At 48.8% G+C, this 18464-nt stretch overlaps 1 protein-coding gene across 2 annotated transcripts; it reads left to right on the top strand.

The window, feature by feature from the left end:
• The first annotated feature begins 471 nt into the window (after window positions 1-471).
• Window positions 472-17313, top strand: ATP6V1E1 (ATPase H+ transporting V1 subunit E1). 2 transcript variants are annotated; one of them, XM_072954703.1, is made up of 9 exons: window positions 472-630; window positions 4459-4524; window positions 6352-6461; window positions 6850-6916; window positions 11056-11145; window positions 11715-11783; window positions 13698-13792; window positions 15823-15910; window positions 16801-17313. In XM_072954703.1, the coding sequence occupies exons 1-9, from the start codon at window positions 598-600 to the stop codon at window positions 16861-16863; spliced, it is 681 nt and encodes a 226-aa protein (XP_072810804.1). In that variant the 5' UTR covers window positions 472-597; the 3' UTR covers window positions 16864-17313. The 2 variants fall into 2 exon arrangements, with proteins under 2 accessions (XP_072810804.1, XP_072810805.1); XM_072954704.1 differs by lacking the exon at window positions 4459-4524 and having other exon boundaries at window positions 478-630.
• The last annotated feature ends 1151 nt before the right edge of the window (window positions 17314-18464 follow it).

The raw sequence follows: 18464 nt of genomic DNA, 5'->3' as shown, positions 1-18464 counted from the left end.
AGGTCACCGAAAAGGAAGGCTGAGAAACTGTCACTAGGGAGACACAACTAGCGCGCGGGCGTGGGAGATGGGGTCCTGAACAGAGAGGGACAGGGGGCTGCGGACACCGGGGACGCTGGCGGGGATGTGGTCACCCGTCCGCGGGCCGCAGTGAGACAGGGCAGAAGAAGGTCCACTCTTCTCTAAGCCTAAACTGCTCCCAAAATAAAACTTCACAAGTAAAGTGCACTTGCTTCCATGACCGTCAGGAGGGTCAAACAATAGGTCTGGCTGGCGCAGCATGAAACTCTTCAAAGAACGCAAGGGCCGCAAGGCTAACCGAACTTCCTTCCCGCAAGAGAGCCGGCTGCTTCAAGAAACGGCCGCGAGAGGTCACGAGAAGTCTCAGGCCGGGGACAGTGGGCAGGGAGGGGCGGGACTTCCGGGCCGCTCTCTCCCCATTGGCCGAGCCGAGCGGCGTCCCCGGCAGGAACCGGAAGCTGCGCTCACAAAACGGAGGAGGTCGGAAGCTGCGCGGGGTGGCTGCTCATCTTCGCCCGCCGCTCGCGTCACGTCTGATCTCCTTCTGGCCGCGCGCCGCCTCGCGTCGCTTGCACCATGGCCCTCAGCGATGCCGACGTGCAGAAGCAGGTGAGGGCCGGGCTGGGCCCCGGGAGGCGGGCGGGCGCCGCCCTGGGTATGGAGGGGCCCCGCGGCGGCCTTGCGGGCTGGGCCTCGCGGGCTGGGCCTCCGCGTCTTCGGGAGCCGCGCGCCTCAGCCGCCGGGGCTGTGCGGGTCGGGGCCCTGCTCGGACTGCGGGCGTGTGGCCAGCTTCGCGGCTCTCGGGGGGCAGGCGTCGGCGCGAGGCCCCGGACGCCGGTGGCGGGCGCAGGAGCGCGTCCTCCGTCCTGCGGCAGGCGCCCGGACCCACCTTGGGGAAGGCGCCCCCTCTCCCCGAAGTTCTAGGAAAACTCTGACTAACGCACAGTCACTGCCTCGTGAATCTTCTAGAATGAGCAGTACGATGTTTTTTCCTTGGATGTTTCCATTTCCTTGAAAATACCCTTGCGTTTTATTCGCAACCTGATAATGCGCTTAGGAAGGGTGGCGTTTCTTCATCTCGGTGGCTCATGACAAAGGGGAACAAAAATAGCACCTGTGGGGAAGTTTAGGAAATCTCACCCCCTTCTTACAGAACGCTGGGGGTTTTGAGCGTTAGTCACTGCTGCTTCTGACTTGCGCTGTAGGAAAAACTCGACGCGCTGCCCTCCGCGGTCTGCTGGACACAGTTATGGTTCCAGCGCTCTCCTTGCTCTGTTCCTTCGTCCTACTCTTGTTATGATATGTTGAAAACTAAGGCTTCCCCAGGAAAAACACGTTGTGAAAGTAAAGCAGTGAATCTAGACCCAGACTACGTTCTCCTTCCGTTAAAGTGGAAGCGTGAAGTCTCCTGTCCGCACCCTGCACCCTCCGTGTAGGCGCCCTCGGGGCGGTGCGTGTGTCCTGGATTCTCAGCGCTGACCGCCACCTGCCAAGCGCACAGTAGGCGCTCATGAATCTTCTCATTTCTTCGTCGCTGTATTAAAGTATTTATATATGTTGCTTTTTTGTCTGAGGAGTACAGTACGATCACTTATTACATCAAATTTTCAAAAGAATCTGACTCCGAAAAACCCGTGAAACCCAGTAGCTTCAGCAGGAAGAAGAAAAGTACTTTTGGAAAAGGCAGGTATTTCTGCCTTAGGGGTGGAGTTAAATGTCCTGAAGGGGGTGACTTTCTCTGGACTCTAAAGGCAGAACGTGCTCTTGTTGACTGTAAACGGGCTTCTCTGACCGGGGTTGGAATTAGTGTGCTTTGCTCTGGGCTGTGCTGATCTAGTCAAATCTGGTAGCAGAGGGTCCAGTACGGGTGATAAGGGCAGACAGTGCAGGCTTGAATCAGGGTTCACCTCTAGGGCCAGATGTGTCTGGTAGCATTTGTAAGCTCCTGTGTTGATTACTGTATTCAAACTACTTTTAAAATTCCAGACTGAGTTTGGTGTTGACTTCAAACTAAACCCATGGGGGTAGTAGCATTCCTCACCACAAACACAGACACACTGCACAGGTCTGAGGGGTTTGGGTCCTTTTAGCAAGGTCACAGTGATTTTTCTATACAGGGTAGGTCTGGGTTAGGTACCCCAGTTTTTCAAGGCTTGAGAGTTTATAAATACTATATCCCCTATAAAATAGGCTCTGATGGTCATAATTGTTTTGGCTCCACAAGGGTAGGATAACTCCTAAGAATTTTGACCAAAAAACCCACAAAACTTCTCTTCTGAAATCAACAATGTGTTTTCCTTGACTTTGATGCTGTGAGGTTGTATTCTAAATTCACTTTTATTTTATTTTATTCTTTATTTTTTTGGTTTTTGGTATTTACATTTTATTTTTGAATAAAAGAAAGTTACAAAAGCAGCTTCTCTGGGTGGAAACAGGACTAGTAACATAAACTCACTTTTTAAAATCGTATAGAACACATAAGAAAATTTGTCTTCGTAACCACTTTGAAGTGACAGATTCGGTGGTCTTAAGTATATTTACATTCTTGTGAAACAAATCTTAACTCACTTCTGTACACTTATGTGTACCTTAGATTTATGGTATTTTTGTGTTAAAGGAGGAATCTGGGAACTGTTTTCAGATTGTTAAACTCTAAAGAGTACTTGGGATGCCTAAAAAGGCTTGACACTCCTGGCAGATTCTCACTGGCTCCTGAATGTTTATTGAGCACCCATTGTGGTGGCAGTGGTCTGTGTCCAGGGTTTACAGAGCTTCAGAAGTACGCGTGGAGTTTCCCTTTATGGGGAGAATTCATAAGCAAAATGAATTAATAACCTGGAGATCCTACATGAAATTTTTTTAATCTGCCTTTTTTTTTTTAATTGTCATCATTCTTTTCTGGTAGAAGCTGCTGTGAAGTAAATTACCAGTGAGCTTGGTTAGCTGTGTTGTTTGTGTAGCATATTCATTTGGGGATATTTTACGTCTGTCGCTAGAGACAGTATGCCACTTACAAGTATAAATTGGATCAGTCGCCCCAAGCCCCACCCAGAAGTCTTTGGGGGAGTTTATTCTCCAGTTACAGCCAGAGATCTAAAATCCTTTAGTAGGTCCTGGCCTTATAGTTTAGTTGAGAAAGGGACACATAAGCAAGCAGTTAGGATTACATGTTTAGGTGGAGGAGCACAGAGCGTCCCAGGTGCATGTCAGTGAGAGGCTCAGGAAAGATTTTCCAAAGGAGGTGACAGATAAACAAGCTGAGGTCTGGAAGTTGGGTAGGTGAAGAGGTGGGGGAAGAGTGTTCAAAGTGGAAGGAACGGTGTGTTTGAAAAGAACAGTGAGCTCAAGGAACTGAAAAACCAAAATAAATTTAGTGTGATAGGAACTAAGAGTGTGAAGAGCGGTTGGTGGTGAAGGTAATGTCTGTGTGATGCTGGAAAGGTGAGCGGTGGCCAGATCACGTAGCTTCTGAAACCTTCACCCTTTATCGTGAGGAGCGTGCTGTGATGAGAGGCATCTGTACAGGACCTTTCTGGTTGCAGGGTCGAGCAGACTAGATAGGGAGCAAGAGGAAGATGGAGTGATGCAGACAAGTTAAAGCACTGTTAAAGAAGTGACAAGACTGGTGACTGGAGGTGAGCACTGCAGTCAGGGAGGAGAGGGACTTGGGTGTTGGTGCTAATCCTCCAGTACAGATGCTAATCCTCCAGTAGCATCAGGGTGGGAGGAGAGGACCAGGTTTTTTACTGGGTGCGCTGAATTTCAGTTCCCATGAGTAAGATCTCCAGAAGAGCCCTCTAGGAGGCAGAGGAAGGAGAGCATGACCCTGAAGGAGACTGAGAAAGAGAGGAAGGAAGTCATGGAAGCAAAGGAGAGAGTGTTCAGAAGGGACGGCAGTCAACATATGCAGACACTGAAGAGCCGGTAGGATGAGGACAAAGAGATCGTTGTCATTTTACGAGAGTGACTTAGCAGCATGGAGAGGGCGGAAGTCAGATTGCCGGCGTACGTTGAGAGTAGGAGGTAAGAGAGTTGAAAGAATATGGACAACTATGATAGGTGTCGTTAGAGATGGAGAAGAGAAGAAGGTGCTGGATGAAGGAGGCAGGGAGTAGAGGAGGCTGTGTGCCCAGTCCCTCCTCCCCCTCAGAGGAGGAAGTTCCCTGAGAGTAGGATCATGTTCTGTGTACTGGTTGTTGTTGAATATTGCATGGGATCCATTTGCCAGAGTAAATTCCAGATTGAAAATTATTCGAGAACAGAAATTATCTCATTTATCCTTGTACACAGTGCCTGGCACCTAAAATGCATTCAATAAATGATTACTATACCTCAATTTTTAAAAAAAGATTTTAAAAAAATGATTGTTGAATGAATCAGAAAAGACAGACACTTTCTTATCTTCAAAAATAAAATAACCTTTCCTTCTCCTTATAGATTAAGCACATGATGGCTTTTATTGAACAAGAAGCCAATGAGAAGGCAGAAGAAATAGATGCGAAGGTGAGATTACATTTTCTAGGTTTAAGAAGTTACCCCATTTCGTATTGTTTAGCTTTGCTACATAGTAATTAATAAAGTTGTATTGCATAGGACTAAGAATCTTTCTTTACCATTAAAAGTAAATTTTCCTTTCTGAACATTCTGATTGTCAGTAAGTGTCCTGAAAGTTTATGGTAGGGAGTGGAAGAGTAAAGGGTGGGTTGATTTTCTCATGGGATCCATATTCAGACGTGGAGCATCTACGGCTAATTATGACAGTTGGTCAGGGGAGGGTGTAGTTTTTTGTTGTTGTTATGTTGCTTTTTTATTAATTTGTGATTGTTGCAAAAAAATAGTTTGGAAGTATATGAGATCTAAAACGAAAGCCCCTGTTCATCACAAAAGTGACAGCATTTAGAAGTTGTATAGGTGTTTTGAGTTGCACGTTGTGTATATGCTGCATATCAAGCTGTTCTTTTCTCTAGGTGTAATCAGAGGCCAGAATATGTCATCTAACCCTTTATTTTCATTGTCCTTTTGATTTATTCTATAGTAGTTGCATTTGTTACAATACAGCCTTAAAAAAAGGTATGTGCCTGGTGTCTAGGACTAAAACTCTGAACTTTTGAACTATTTGAGTAGGTTATCATTTAAGGAAGAAAAGACTTTTTTGGGGATGTGGGGGTGGCTAGGAGGTAATTAGGTTTATTTATTTTTTAATGGAGGGACCAGGGATTGAACTCAGGACCTCGTGCATGCCAAGCACACGCTCAACCACTGAGCTATAACCCACCCTTCGGAAAAGACTATTGCTTTGCTGGCCCTAGGAGTGCTACAGTTTCTTGTTTGACTGGTTCCCGTATTTCTGTTTGGGACAAATACAGAACTTCTGTTTCATTGGTAAATGCATTCCTGTTTAAAGTAGTCTTACTTTATAACGCCATCATCTGGACTTATTTCCTGTGATAGCTGTAGAAATAAGCCACTAGGCATTTATTGTATTTTATTTTATTTTTGTTTTATGGAATTTATTGTCAAATATGAAAGCTCAAATACCTGTGCCAAGCATTAAACATACAAATCAACAACTTTACTAGCTACCAAAGTCATAATTTCTTACTGCTTGAAAATCGTAGGAAAAAATTCATAGACAACTGATGCACTGATAGCTTTTTTTTAAAAGTGATGGCTTAATAATTAGCAGTAATAAGACTGATACATTTATAATTCTAAAAAGACTTAGATTTTGACCTGTGAGGAAAGAATACTGTTTTTATTTTTTTATTTTATGATGACTCTAAGACTGAGATTACTTGGCCAAATTTACTTGCCCAGATCTTCTAACTTCTAATTCTGTGTCCTTTTCATTAGCCTTCTATTAAACAAATGTATTACATTTTTGGGGGGGGGGTAATTTATCAGATGATTTATTTACAGTGCAGTCTGCATGACAAGTAAACAAATATGTTATTTTTGCCCACTGTAGTTAGATTTTAAACATGAGAAGGAGACAGAGTAAGCAAATGTATTACATTTGAAATACATAATAATTTTTTTTCACATACAGAATCTTCTTTCTAACTATATTCTTTGTGACTTTGGTGCTAGGTACTATTACCCTTGATTAAATTTTTAGTCTTCCAGTTCACTTGTGAAAATCACTGGCTTTTCTTTTTGAATAAATTAAATTAGAAGTAATCTTTGAAAACAAGTCATAGTACATTTTTCCTGTTTTAGATTAAAAAAATGGGGTGAATATAAGCAAGTACCCCTGGTCACCAGCTGCTTAAAATAAAACTATTTGTCAGAATCTGTATAATGAATTGATAATAATCAATTTCCTGGTAGGCAGAAGAGGAGTTCAACATTGAGAAAGGCCGCCTTGTGCAGACCCAGAGGCTGAAGATTATGGAGTACTACGAGAAGAAGGAGAAGCAGATTGAGCAGCAGAAGAAAATGTGAGCTTCGAACAGCAGTGGGGCCAGAGGACAGAGTGTTTTGGAGTCGGGCAGATATGGCCCTGGTCCTAACTGGACCCCTCACTGCTTACCTACCCTTGATCAAGTTGCTTAACTTACCTTTCCTCATTTGTGGAAATGGAAGCCTCACGGGATTATGGGAGGACAAAGCTGGAATAGCTGATGGGAAAGTGCTTGCCGCCGGGTGAGCACTCAGTAAATGCTTGCTTGTCTCTGAGAGTGAGTGGGTGGGAACCGCCGGGTGTGTTTCAGGGGCCCTCCTTGGGGTCTGTAGGAAGAGGAGACTTTGCACGTGTGTGGGAGGCAGCGCGCTGCTTTACGGGGCGGCTGATGCTGCGCTGACACTGCCTGTCTCCGCCTTTTGCAGTCAGATGTCCAACTTGATGAATCAGGCGAGACTCAAAGTCCTCAGAGCGCGAGATGACCTTATCACAGTGAGTAATTAATCCCTGTAGTTAAAGAATTATAAAATTTTTATTCATCTGACTGTTACAGAGAATTCACTAGTTAACATTAAGGAGTTGGTAAATGACTTTTAGAGAGGAAACATTTGGTCAGCAAATCATTGTACTTGGTATTGTAATAAATACAGAAATGAGTAAGACTTGTGCCCCATCTTCGAGGACCCACTGACAGCAGCATGCACACCCCTGTCACACAGCACATGATGGGTGCACTGCGCAGGGTCTGGGGGCAGTGGAACTAGTGAGATGGAAAGGTCAGCCTGAGTGTGAGTGAAGACCCTTGCCTGCTTCCAGCAGAAAGTTGTTGACGTTTCCATTGTATTTTCTGAAAAATACCGTGAATAAGGTTCCTGATAGGAATGTGTAGTCTCAATTTAACAGGGGAGAGGTTAGACACAAGGAAGCCACTTGGGAAGTATTGTCATCCAAGGAAGAGGGCAGAAACCTCCAAAGAACATAGAGAAATTGATAGTTCCCCTACGTGCTGAAAATAACCGACTAGGAATAAATGTTAATGAAAAGGACCTGTGTGGAAAAGCCAAAGAACTAAAAATATAAAACTTGACTGAACGGCAGACATACTGTTTTCTTAGGTGACTGTGGAAGCACAAACTCATATTGTAAAATGCTATTTCCTGTTACATGACTCTGGGATGGTGGCACTGAGAGCTGAATGGGGTGTCAGTGGTGATGCATTTTATAGGAAGACTCTGCAGACATTGGCTACTGATTGACCCCTCCTTCTCCGCCTCTTCCAAGGCTGCCTCCAAATCCTGGCCTGGCTGCCTAGGAGAGTGATGTGTCCATTAACAAAGCAGGAGGTCAGGAGGACAGGCTCTTCCGAGCAGAACTAGACTAGATCACTCCTAGAAGTGCTCTGAGGGGCCAGGATGCCTGCAGCTGGAAGTGATGTCAGGATGTTAAGTGTGTGGACCGAGGCACATGAACCCTGCAGCGCTTCACACCTGAGTGCGTCCGAGTCCTGAGTGCAGGAAGTGGAGCCTCTGTTGCTGCTTTGCCTTGCCGGGCGGGGCAGGGGGTGCCCGTCCTCTGCAGACACACAGGAGGCCTAGAGCACTTTCTGTGGCAGTGCTGCCTGCGAACAGTAGCTCAGGACAGCTGTTGCCCACCTCCTCACTAGTGTGGAGTCTCAGTAAGCAGTGGTCGATTTCCTTACAGGGCATTCAGATTCCTTTAGCACCTTAAATTGATTGCCCTGGTTTATAAGCTGCTCTTAGAATAACAGTCTGTGCTTGAGGGACATGCTGGTGGTTGTCATGAAAGAGCTTTGGGTTTTAGTTCAGCTCTGCCGTGTTTGGGTGAATTGTTTCTGACCTTCACTTTCCTCTTTGGCATATTAATTATGGTGCTTGGTTCAGAGTGTCCTTGTGAGGATATAATGAGAGTGCATCCAAGTCCCCCGTCTTCACGCTTGGCTTCTGGTATTGGTGTAAGAAGTGTTAGTTCCCTTGCCCCACCCCCAGCGCCTCCGGGGTGACCTGCCTTCTCATGAGAGGCCTGGGTGGTCAGAGCACCCTCCCCACTGTTGGTGCCAGTGCCCAGCGCTGCCATCATTTTCTTCAAGATGTGGGCTAGAAGAAAAGGATTACTTTTCCTGACTTTGAAACCCAAAGCAGCAGTTCCAGTCATACCACACGTACCTTTGTGGACCCCAGAGGAGCCAGGTTCATCTGCTTCCCTCCAAAATTGTCGCAAACGTCTGTTTTCAGTACTAACTTGATCTTTTTAGTTTTCATGCTTGTATTTGGTTTCCTAGTCGTCTGGCCTCCCTGAGGCCGTCAGCTGCTCCAGGTGCAGAGCATGCCTGCACTTGTCCTGTGTCCTGCTGGCTCTCCAGACAAGAGAGTGTGTCTACACTGTAGCCTTTTGAGTGTGACCTTAAAGACTCATTCATTACCTTGGAGACGGGGTGGAGGGAGCAGGGTGAACAGAAAACCGAGGCCTGGGATTAGCAACTGTGCAGGGAGTGGAGTGTCAGGTGGCCCTTGGGTGGCCTGTCTCACGGCAAGGGCACAAGACTCACTGGGACCTTGTTACAGCTCATACTCCCAGCCCCATTTCCCGAGATTTCCTTTTGTTTTTCTTTTATGCAGCTTTATTTTAATTTTTGAGGTATATTTGAATCAAAATGTTTTAATTTTTTTTTAATTGAAGTATAGTCAGTTACAATGTGTCAATTTCTGATTTTTATTTTTTGATACATAGTCTTCTTTGAAGTTCAGAAAACAGTCTTTGCTGTCACCACTATTTTTAGTTTCTGGCCTAACTCAGAATTATAGTCCCATCTACAGACTCCAGGTCTCCGTGGGGCAATGAATTACTGTTTAAATATTTCTTGCTGTGGTGCCTTAGTCTGGTTTGTGCAGAATGTTTGAGGGTGGCTGTTGCTGTCTGAGGGATTTAGAGGCTCTTGAGTTCTCTTGAGACTCCCAAGACCTAGAAAAATCTGAAAGCTGTTTACACTCTGTAGAAAAGGGTAGCAGTTACCATGGGAGCGCCTTCAGACAGCGCCGGCCTGACATAACCACTGAGACGGTCCTGCCCGTGGGAAACAGAAGGTGACGGTCATCTAGTGATTGCATGTCCAGAGGAGGAAAACGTCCTTTTGGACATTTTGTTGTTGACTTTGAAAGTACCTGGTTTTGTTTGGTAAGTTTAGGGAAACTTGCCCGCCGGCTGGCGCTGGGCTTCGGGTGATAGTGTCTTGCTGCTGCCTGGGCTCTTCTCTTGGGTAGTCCTTGTTAGAAACGGCTTCTGCTTTGGGTCTTAACGGGGAAGCCGTGAACGTGCATTTTCTATCTTTTTTTTTTTTTAAAGCAAACTAGAATTTTGCAAACTTCCCTGGGAATTTTAATCATTTAGTGCAGAATATAGTAAGTGATAATTTTTAGGGAAAAAATTTAATTAGTATATTAAAACTGTGTTTTAAAGTTCAATTATAATACTCCTACTTTTTCTCCATTTAACAAGTGGTATAGTCTTATACTTAATCTTATACTTAAAATATCAATGAAAATTACTATTCATTACCAGTGAACAGCACTGTCATGTTCAGTTTGCTGTTAGTGCATTAGAAACAGGCTTCACATGAAGGTGTGTGTGGAGGGACGTTTTTAGTTGTCATATACCGATCTCTGTTTCCTTGCAAGGTTTGTCTCTAGAGGATGTGAAAGGCCACCTTTCTTACTGTTTACCGTGATAAAATTCTGAGTGGTGCTGTTCAAGTCTTTGAGTCTATTTTACTTTTTATTGAATTTTTTTAAATTGGCTCTTAAAGTGAGTCCTCCTGGTTTTTTTTTTTTTTAATCTTGGTGTATTTGTGTTGCTTAGCAGGGGCTCCTGGGAGGTGAGCGTCAGGGGGGACTCTCAGAACCAAATAAAGGGCCACTTCCTTCTCTCCGCCCTCTCTTTGCCCCAAGTTCTGATTGGTCTCTATGTATCTTCTCCCTCCGATTAAATCCCAAAAAATCACTCTGAAGAGCATGTTAAGTAGGCACTAGACATGTGGAAGGCTGTCCCGGACTCCACATCCCTCTGCGGCCTGAGCCTCTTTCTGCCAGTGAGCTGGTGTGTGCTTATTACTTAATGAGGAATTTCCAACCACATGAGGTTTGTTTCTTGATAGTCCTTTGTAATGTTTGTTTCAGTTACTTTTATTATAGAAGCCACGTGTTACAGACAATTAGAAAATACCTACTCACATAGAGAAAACTGAAGTCATTGACAGCCCCGCCCCCACAGGCAGATACTGGGGCCACTTTTCTCTATCCAGATACTCTGTCTTTTCTCTAGTAAAAAGTGGAACCATCTTGCATAACTGTCTCAACAGTTTGCTTTTCAGATCCACATCAGGTGGCCCTTGCTGTGTTGGTCACGCACTTCCTGAGCTCCCGGGGAGCCACGATGGTGCGTCCGGTGCCCTCATACCGGTGCACTTAGCACGGCATCCGGTTTAGCGCATGTGCACGAATGCACTGAATGAAAACACCAATCAACTGAGAAGTGATTGGGCATGAGCTGACCTCACGTGGGTTCTGGGCTAATTGCCCAGGTGGGTAGATAACCGTTTTCTTTTCCGTTCTTTATAGGACCTACTAAATGAAGCAAAACAGAGACTCAGCAACGTGGTAAAAGATACAACCAGGTACCAAGTGCTGCTGGATGGACTAGTCCTCCAGGTAACTGTAGGTCAGACCTGCCTCTGACAGTTCCTGCAAAACTGACGAGCTGCAGCAGAAACCCGCGCCATTCCTCCGTGTTCTCCGCTGCGCCCCTTTCCTTGTCTAGTAGGGAGATGCCTGGGGGGACGGTGGTGTCCAGCTGGTTGAGTGAGACTTTGGATGCTCTCATTGGTCTTTTACAACTTCCAGCTGTAAACTTTCCTAATTTGATTTCACCACTGAAATACTTGCTTTAGATTCTGTGGTTCGTACCACAGGCTGTATAAATTTATACTGTCTGCTGCTCAGCTGTGAATAACAATAGTTTGTCCTCACCCTGGGTGATGAAGGGAAGACAGACCCCCGTATGAATCTTGTTTCCACCACAACACTGGGTATATTTATCTGGCTAGTGGTACCAAGTTCTTTCCGTGTTCTCACACTCTGCATGCTGTCTTTTGGGGAACTCTCAAGGGAACCATTTCCCCTTGAAACTAGATGAAAGAATTATAAAGACATTTTATTTGCTGTTGCTTTATTTTATAGTTTGCATTTTTTGTTAATTGCATTTGGTTGTGCTTTAATAGGGTTTGTACCAGTTGTTGGAGCCCCGAATGATCGTTCGTTGCAGGAAACAGGATTTCCCTCTGGTCAAGGTAAAGAGCTTAAAGAAGAAATCTTTTGTTTTTAAAGATCAGAATGTCAGGGATGAAGTGCGCGCTCAAGCAGGTGACGGCTCAGCTGGCCCGTGGGGGTGAGCGGGGCCTCAGCTTGTCTCAGGTGTTAACCTGAGCGCACCTGAGGCTCTCATGTGTTGTCTAAATCAGGCTGCCTTTCTCTGTGTGATACTAATCTTCTGAAGACTTTGTGTTAATAATAATCTTCGGGAAAATTCAATAAAAACAACACACACCAGATCAGAAGACAGACAGGCAGCACCCCCTGCACGGGCGGAGCCCTCCAAGGCTAGCCAGGCTCGGCTCTGCCTCGGCGTCTTCCTGTACCTGGAGGGTGAAGGTGGGTCCCAGCAGAACAAGAAGACACACCTGCAGTCCCAGAGGCCAGCGTTCAGGCTCCTCCATGTCTGTCTGAGGGAGGGGCCCTTCCCCCAGGAGGCCCGCGCCCTGTGGCAGGTCCACACAGGCTGTGGCAGTGGAAGGAGCCTCAGGTCATAGAAGGACCCCCCCCCCCCAGCTCAGATTCTGTGTCGTCAGGTTGCTCTTCAGTTAAAATTCTTCTTCCGTGTAGCTTGCTTTCAGGCAGGGATGTGAGTACCTAGCCTCTTAGCGATTACATTTATTACAAATTAATACGTGTACAATATGTTCTGTAATAGAGGTCGTCTCCCCAAGTAACTTGTCTCCCTGGGAAAAAACTGCCTCCAGAGAACAGGTATGCGTTCCCCTGGGCTCCGCTATCAGTTAGTAAATTGTGGTTCAAGTTTACAGACCACACCAGTAGCCTGCACCCAGGTCTGTGCTGACAGCCTCGTGTGTGAACCTGTAGAACAGCTGGACGTTCCAGACATCACCGAGGTGACTGCCATCCTGGGGGGCAAGTCTGAGTTGCCGACGAGCCTGTTGTAGATGGCCCTGCAGTGTTGCCTTGTGCCAAGACGATTTTTCATGAAACCAGCTGGGTGCTGACTCCCCACGATGCTGCCCTGCGTCTGAGAACAGGGAGAGGAGTGTGTGTGTGTGTGAGTCTGTTCAGCTAGTCATGTTGTCAGGAAAATACTAACATTCCTGCGAGAAAGTGTGGTTCGCGTGTCTGCTGGAGTATTGCTCAGAGATGGGAGTTTGCACGCGCAGTAACTCCCAAGAAGCCTCGACGCCCACCTCCATGTGTTTTCTCCCCCAGTGGGCTCATTTCTTTCTAAAATTGGGGCAAAGTGCACATAACATAAAATTCGCCGTCGTAACCATTTTTAAGTGGACAGGTTTGTGGCTTTAAGTTCATTCATTGCTGTGAAGCCATCCTTACACCGTCTGTCCCCCCGAACCGAAACTGTCTCCAGTTAAATAAACACCCTTTCTCCGGCCCCTGCACCCACTGGTCTAGTTTCTGACTCGGTGATCTTGGCTACTCTGGGTGCCTCCTGTAAGTGGAGTCGTACGGTGTTTCTCCTTTTGGGACTGACTGGTTTCACATGACACAGTGTCTCCAGGATTCGTCGGTATTGCAGCAAGTGCCAGGACTTCCTTCTTAAGGGCAGATTGCATAGACCACACTCTATTTGTTCACTCATCTGTTAAGGCTGTTTCTGCCCATTGATGGTTGTGAACACTGCTGCCGTGATCGTGGGTGTGCAGATACCTTTTTGGTATTTGGTCTGTTTGGTACACACCCAGAGATGGAACTGCTGGGTCCCGTGGTAGTTCTGTGTTTAGTTCTTGAGGAGCCGCCACACTAGTTCCACAGCAGGTGCACATTTCACATGCCCGCCAGCAGTGCGTCTGTTCTTTTACTTGAAAAATAAATAGGAACGTCTATGCTTGGCTGGCTGTTTTGAATACCTGCTCCATAGTTCCTGGTAAAACCTCTCATTGTGTTTTTGTTTGTCGTTCCAGGCTGCAGTGCAAAAAGCAATCCCTATGTACAGAATCGCCACCAAAAGAGACGCTGACGTCCAGATTGACCAGGAAGCCTACCTGCCTGAGGAAATGTAAGGAGCATTTCTGCTTAAACACTGGAGCCTCTTGCTCTGAGGACGGCTTTTCCACCACGCCTGCCCGTCCTCCAGGACTCCCTGCACCTCAGGGTAGAGGCCCGGCTGTTGGTCTCCCTGCTTGGCCAGCTAGACATATCCTGACAGTCCAGTTTCTCAGGGTCCCTCAGTTCATCCTGCAGAGAAGCAGCACAACCTTTGTCCCCAGGACTCAGGCCGGGCCCACATCTGTTAGATGCTGAGGGGCGTGCCCACTGTCTCTTGGTCATTCTGGTGCACAGGACGAGTGCTCGTGTGTGAGGACTAGGTTCCTTGGACAGAGGATTACAGACAGCGACTGCGAGGAGTCTGCCGACGAGGTGTGGCCGGGATGGGCGGCGCGGGTCCTGGCAGGGGTGGGGCCCAGGGCGCTCTCCCTCACGCCCGCCCGCCTGGCGCTGCCTGTGCGCACCTGGGCCAGCTTGGGCACCGGACTTCTGGACTCCAAGGCCCGCTTCCGCTGTGGGACCTGGAGACTGAGTTCCGTCACCTGAGAAGTAGGATCAGTCTTGGTTCATCGAGTGAGGAGGAGAGGGGTCGTCTGTGTGGAAACGCGTTGTAAAGTGAGGAGCTGCGTGAGCTTGAGCGTCCTGGCAGGTTTAGGTCTGATTCTCCGCTCTGCCGCGTGTTAGCTGGGTAGGTGGCACTAGGTAGTCGGTCTCACTGAGGCTTGATTTCCTCGTCTCTAAATTGGGGCACTAGCGCCCACCTCACAGAAGTCAGACGCAGAGGTGAGAGGGTGACTGTGCAGCACTTGACACCGCACCTGGAACAGGCTCCGGGCCCAACGCTGACTCAGCGGGTGGAGGCTGAGCAGCTGGTCAGGGTCTGGTAATCGGCAGGTTCCAGTCAGGACCACGGTTACTGAAGCCTGAGGCAGATGCTTTGAGTTTGCGCGTTGGGAAGGGGACGGCACGTTCTTTGTGCCACGGCCCCTCCTGGCAGGGTCTGAGGCAGGTAGGGGCTCGCTGGTCCTTTGCTGACAAGTGACTGGCCATCAGCCCAGCTTGGGAGCCGTGTGAATTGGATGTTTCTGTTTTCAGAGCTCTTTGAAATTCAGAATTGCAGATGAAGGACTGTGCAGACTTAAAGTGGAGTTTTCAGTATTGTCATTTCATTCAGTAAATTGGTCCTTTTGTCTGTCCACCCTTTGTGAGCCCTTCCTGGTTTGTAAAGTGGTGAGGGTACGCGACTCCCTGCTCCCGGGAGATGAGAGTTGTGGAGACCCCCGGGCCGTGCGTCTGGGCAGCACCAGGCGCACAGCAGACCTTCCTCTGCCCTCCCTGCCCTCGCTCGTGGGGACAGCGTCCGACTGTTCAGAGAAGGGAAGACAGGTGAGGTGGGGAGGGAAGGTGCTCACCTCACAGCCCATGAACATCCTCCTCAGAAAATTTGCAAAAAACCCTTCCCGGCCTTTGTCTCATAGCCTGCTTATTTCCAGAAATACTTGATACCACAAAATTCTAATGTAGAAAAGTCGTTCCCTGGGGCTCCTTGTAATAGAATGTGGCCTGTTTGCCACCGTCAAGAGCTGGAAGCTTGGAGGAAGGGAGGTGTCTGGCTGGAGTGGGATTTAGTCTGGCCCCTGGTTGGGAGAGTTCCTTCTGTCCGAGTGGTACTCACTCCCCGGTAATTAGCAGGATTGGGCCTTTAAGAAACAGATGAGGACTCTGTATTGATTTTCACACTGGGACCAAATCTTCCCTCTTCTCGTTTATCGCCGGGGCCGGGGGTACTGGTGGTTAGAATTACATCGAGCCAGATCAGCACTTAGTCACTCAGTAAACGACAGTTACTGTCAGCATCCATCTCTCAAACCATCAGAAGCGTTTTAATTAATTTCAGGCTTACTGCTTGTGTTTATGGGCCCCTAGCAGTGCTGACCCTCCACACACACGTCTGCTCTCCTCCCAGGGAGTGAGGCGATGCTGCCATGTGTGTCTGTGCTTCTCACATCCATCTGTGTGCTTTCCCCGTGTTCCCTGCAGCGCTGGTGGCGTTGAGATCTGTAACGGGGATCGCAAAATCAAGGTTTCCAACACCCTTGAGAGCCGGCTGGACCTCATAGCCCAGCAGGTGAGTGTGGGACTTCTCAGCGGGTGGTCTCCGGTTGCTTTGCGCTGGTGCAGAGAACCTGTCCCTTCACTGGTGTTGGAGTTGTTGCTCTTGTTCTGTGTTTTTTGCCATTTTCTTAAAAGGAATGGGGATCCGGGCACATGGAGGCATTTGCTGAGGTGACACCATTTACAAGGGGGTGGATTTGGAGTCAGACCAGGGTTTCGTTGTCTAGGACTTGACTCCATGTAAAGATGATTTACCAGAGTTCTTTCTGGGCAGGAATGACAGGAACTGAGTAACTGCTTGTTAAAGGAACCAGCATAGGGCGCTCAGCTCTTTGTTCCCAGAGGACAGGAGATTAGCCAGGAAACTTAGGTGCGGGGCCTCTTCCAGTGTGTGGTCCTCTGCTCTGACCTGGAGTGTCCTCTGGTAACTCACCTCAGAGCCACACGCAGATAAACTCATTAAACAAGGTAAAAGGAAGAGTTAAGTTCATTTCCTCGGTCGCACAACCGCGCGCGGCCGGTGGCTGTCAGATGGCACAGCCTCAGGAGTTCGGAGGTCAAACCTCCAGGATTCTCCAGCTGCCTTGGCAGGTGCCGCAGCATAGACTTGCGGGTGCACAGCAGGCCCTCGACACCTGCTGAGAGAAAGCATCGGTGGTGCGGGTGTCACGGCTGTAGCTTGAGGCACCTCTTCTGCCCGCGTTGCACCGCAGCCTCAGACGGCGCGGCCTCAGTGGTCCGTCCGTCTGTGCCCTTTAAGCGGTCAGCCTGGGCCCCAGGCGTAGCTTCTGGCCTAGGCCCCCGCCGCGTGCGTGGGATGAGTACTCGGCCTGCTGCTGTCCTCCGGCTACGGTGGGTGGGCGGCTGTCCGCTGTGGGTGACGAGGAGCCTGTGTTTTCGCAGATGATGCCAGAGGTGCGGGGAGCCTTGTTTGGTCCAAACGTCAACAGGAAGTTCTTGGACTGAGCCCGCCGAGGTGGCGTTCGTCCACTGCCCGCTCTGCCGTGCGAGGCTTCCTCTCTGCTCCTGTACTGTCCTGTCCACCGATGCCCCCTGTGGCCGATGCCCGGCTCGTGTCACGTGGGCGAGCTTCACTTCTGTACCCGGAGCCCTTCCTCTAGCACATCTGAAAGTAATGACCCCCCCTCCCCCGCTGGTCCCGCAGCATGAGGGCGGGGGCTCAGCTGTGGCGCCAGTTCACCCCCGAGTCCTCCGCTCACTCTGCTGCGGCGTCCAGCCTCAAGGGCGGCGGTGCGGGGGCCCTGGCGCTACATCTCTGCTCCTCGTGCTTCACGTGCATGTGGGGCCGCGCCCCTCCCAGCGCAGCAGCTTCTCTGTCACCTGTTCATCTGTAGATGTGAGTTAAAGTCAAGCCATGGATATGCTTCATTATTTATTAAACAAAATGTACGTGGGTGTCCTTGTGATTTATCACGCGAGGCACTAACCATTGTGGTTTGAGAGGTGAAGTTCTCGCTGAGGTGTCTAGAAGAGAAGCCTCCCTCTCCCAGCCTCTCCTCATTTCACCAGACCCTTACCCAGAAGGGTCTGACAGCCTAGTTAAGGAGACAGTTTACTAGTTTTTGCAGTCAGAAAAGAAACTACTGTTTTTGGGTGAAAAGAGGTGCTGTGTGCTGGGCCAGACCCTTTCACAGAGGTCCCTTGGCTCCTCCCACTCATTTATTTTTCTCTCCGATGACTCAGAGCTCCCCAAAGGCATCCAGTGAGCAGACGGCAGGGTTGGGGTCTCACGTGCAAGGTCTTGGTGCACAACATTGTTTCTCTGGGCGGGGTGGGGGGAACTATCACAGGATGCAGTCATGAAGAGACAGAATCAAGACTTGAAACTGAACGTGTCTCGAAAGTACAGCCTCCCTGTGTCTGCTCTCCACCCTGGTGAGTAACGCAGAGGAGGGAGTGCCGTTCCAGTGCAGTTCAGTTCTGAAACAGAGAGGTGGGTAGCCTCTCCTGCTAATCCCAGGATGAGGCTGCAGCGGGTGCTCCGGGCCTGGTCTGCAGGAGCGGCCCTGAAGGCGGGGGTGGACAACAGCATGGAGGGAGCTGTGGTCCACACGGGCACGCGGGTCTCACTAGGCACGGTGGCTGTCCTCACCCAGGCCTTTCTTGAGGGTTTGGATTCGAGTTTCCAAAACTAAATTGAACACCTTGCTTTTCGCGTCCTTCTGAGGCCTGAGGCCGGCTCTGCACGGGGGGACTTGTAATGGGAGGCCTTTTCCTCTCTGGCCCCTTTATACCGTGGCGGCTCCTCAGGTGACAGGCGCTGGCCGGGTCCCAGCTGCGTGTGGCCAGAGGAGGTGCTGCCCGAGACAGGCTGTCTGCTCAGGTCGAGTAGCTCGCGCCTCCTGCTGCAGAGTCAAAGATGGCAGCAGTTGCTTACAGCTGAGCCCAGACCCTGCTGGGGGACAGGAGGCACCAAGAAGCCAGAGCGCTTGTAGGGGTAACAGGCGCCCTTGGCTGAGTTTGTGCAGGGGCCGCAGTTGTGACCCTACCTGGTCTTCAGGTCCAAAGTGCAGAATCACTGTTCACCCTGAGGACAGCTGCACACA

The sequence above is a fragment of the Vicugna pacos genome, chromosome 34 (assembly GCF_048564905.1).
Source record: "Vicugna pacos chromosome 34, VicPac4, whole genome shotgun sequence".
Classification (NCBI taxonomy): domain Eukaryota; kingdom Metazoa; phylum Chordata; class Mammalia; order Artiodactyla; family Camelidae; genus Vicugna; species Vicugna pacos.
The sequence above is the reverse complement of the archived record's forward strand: the minus strand, read 5'-3'. Positions and strand labels throughout refer to the sequence as shown.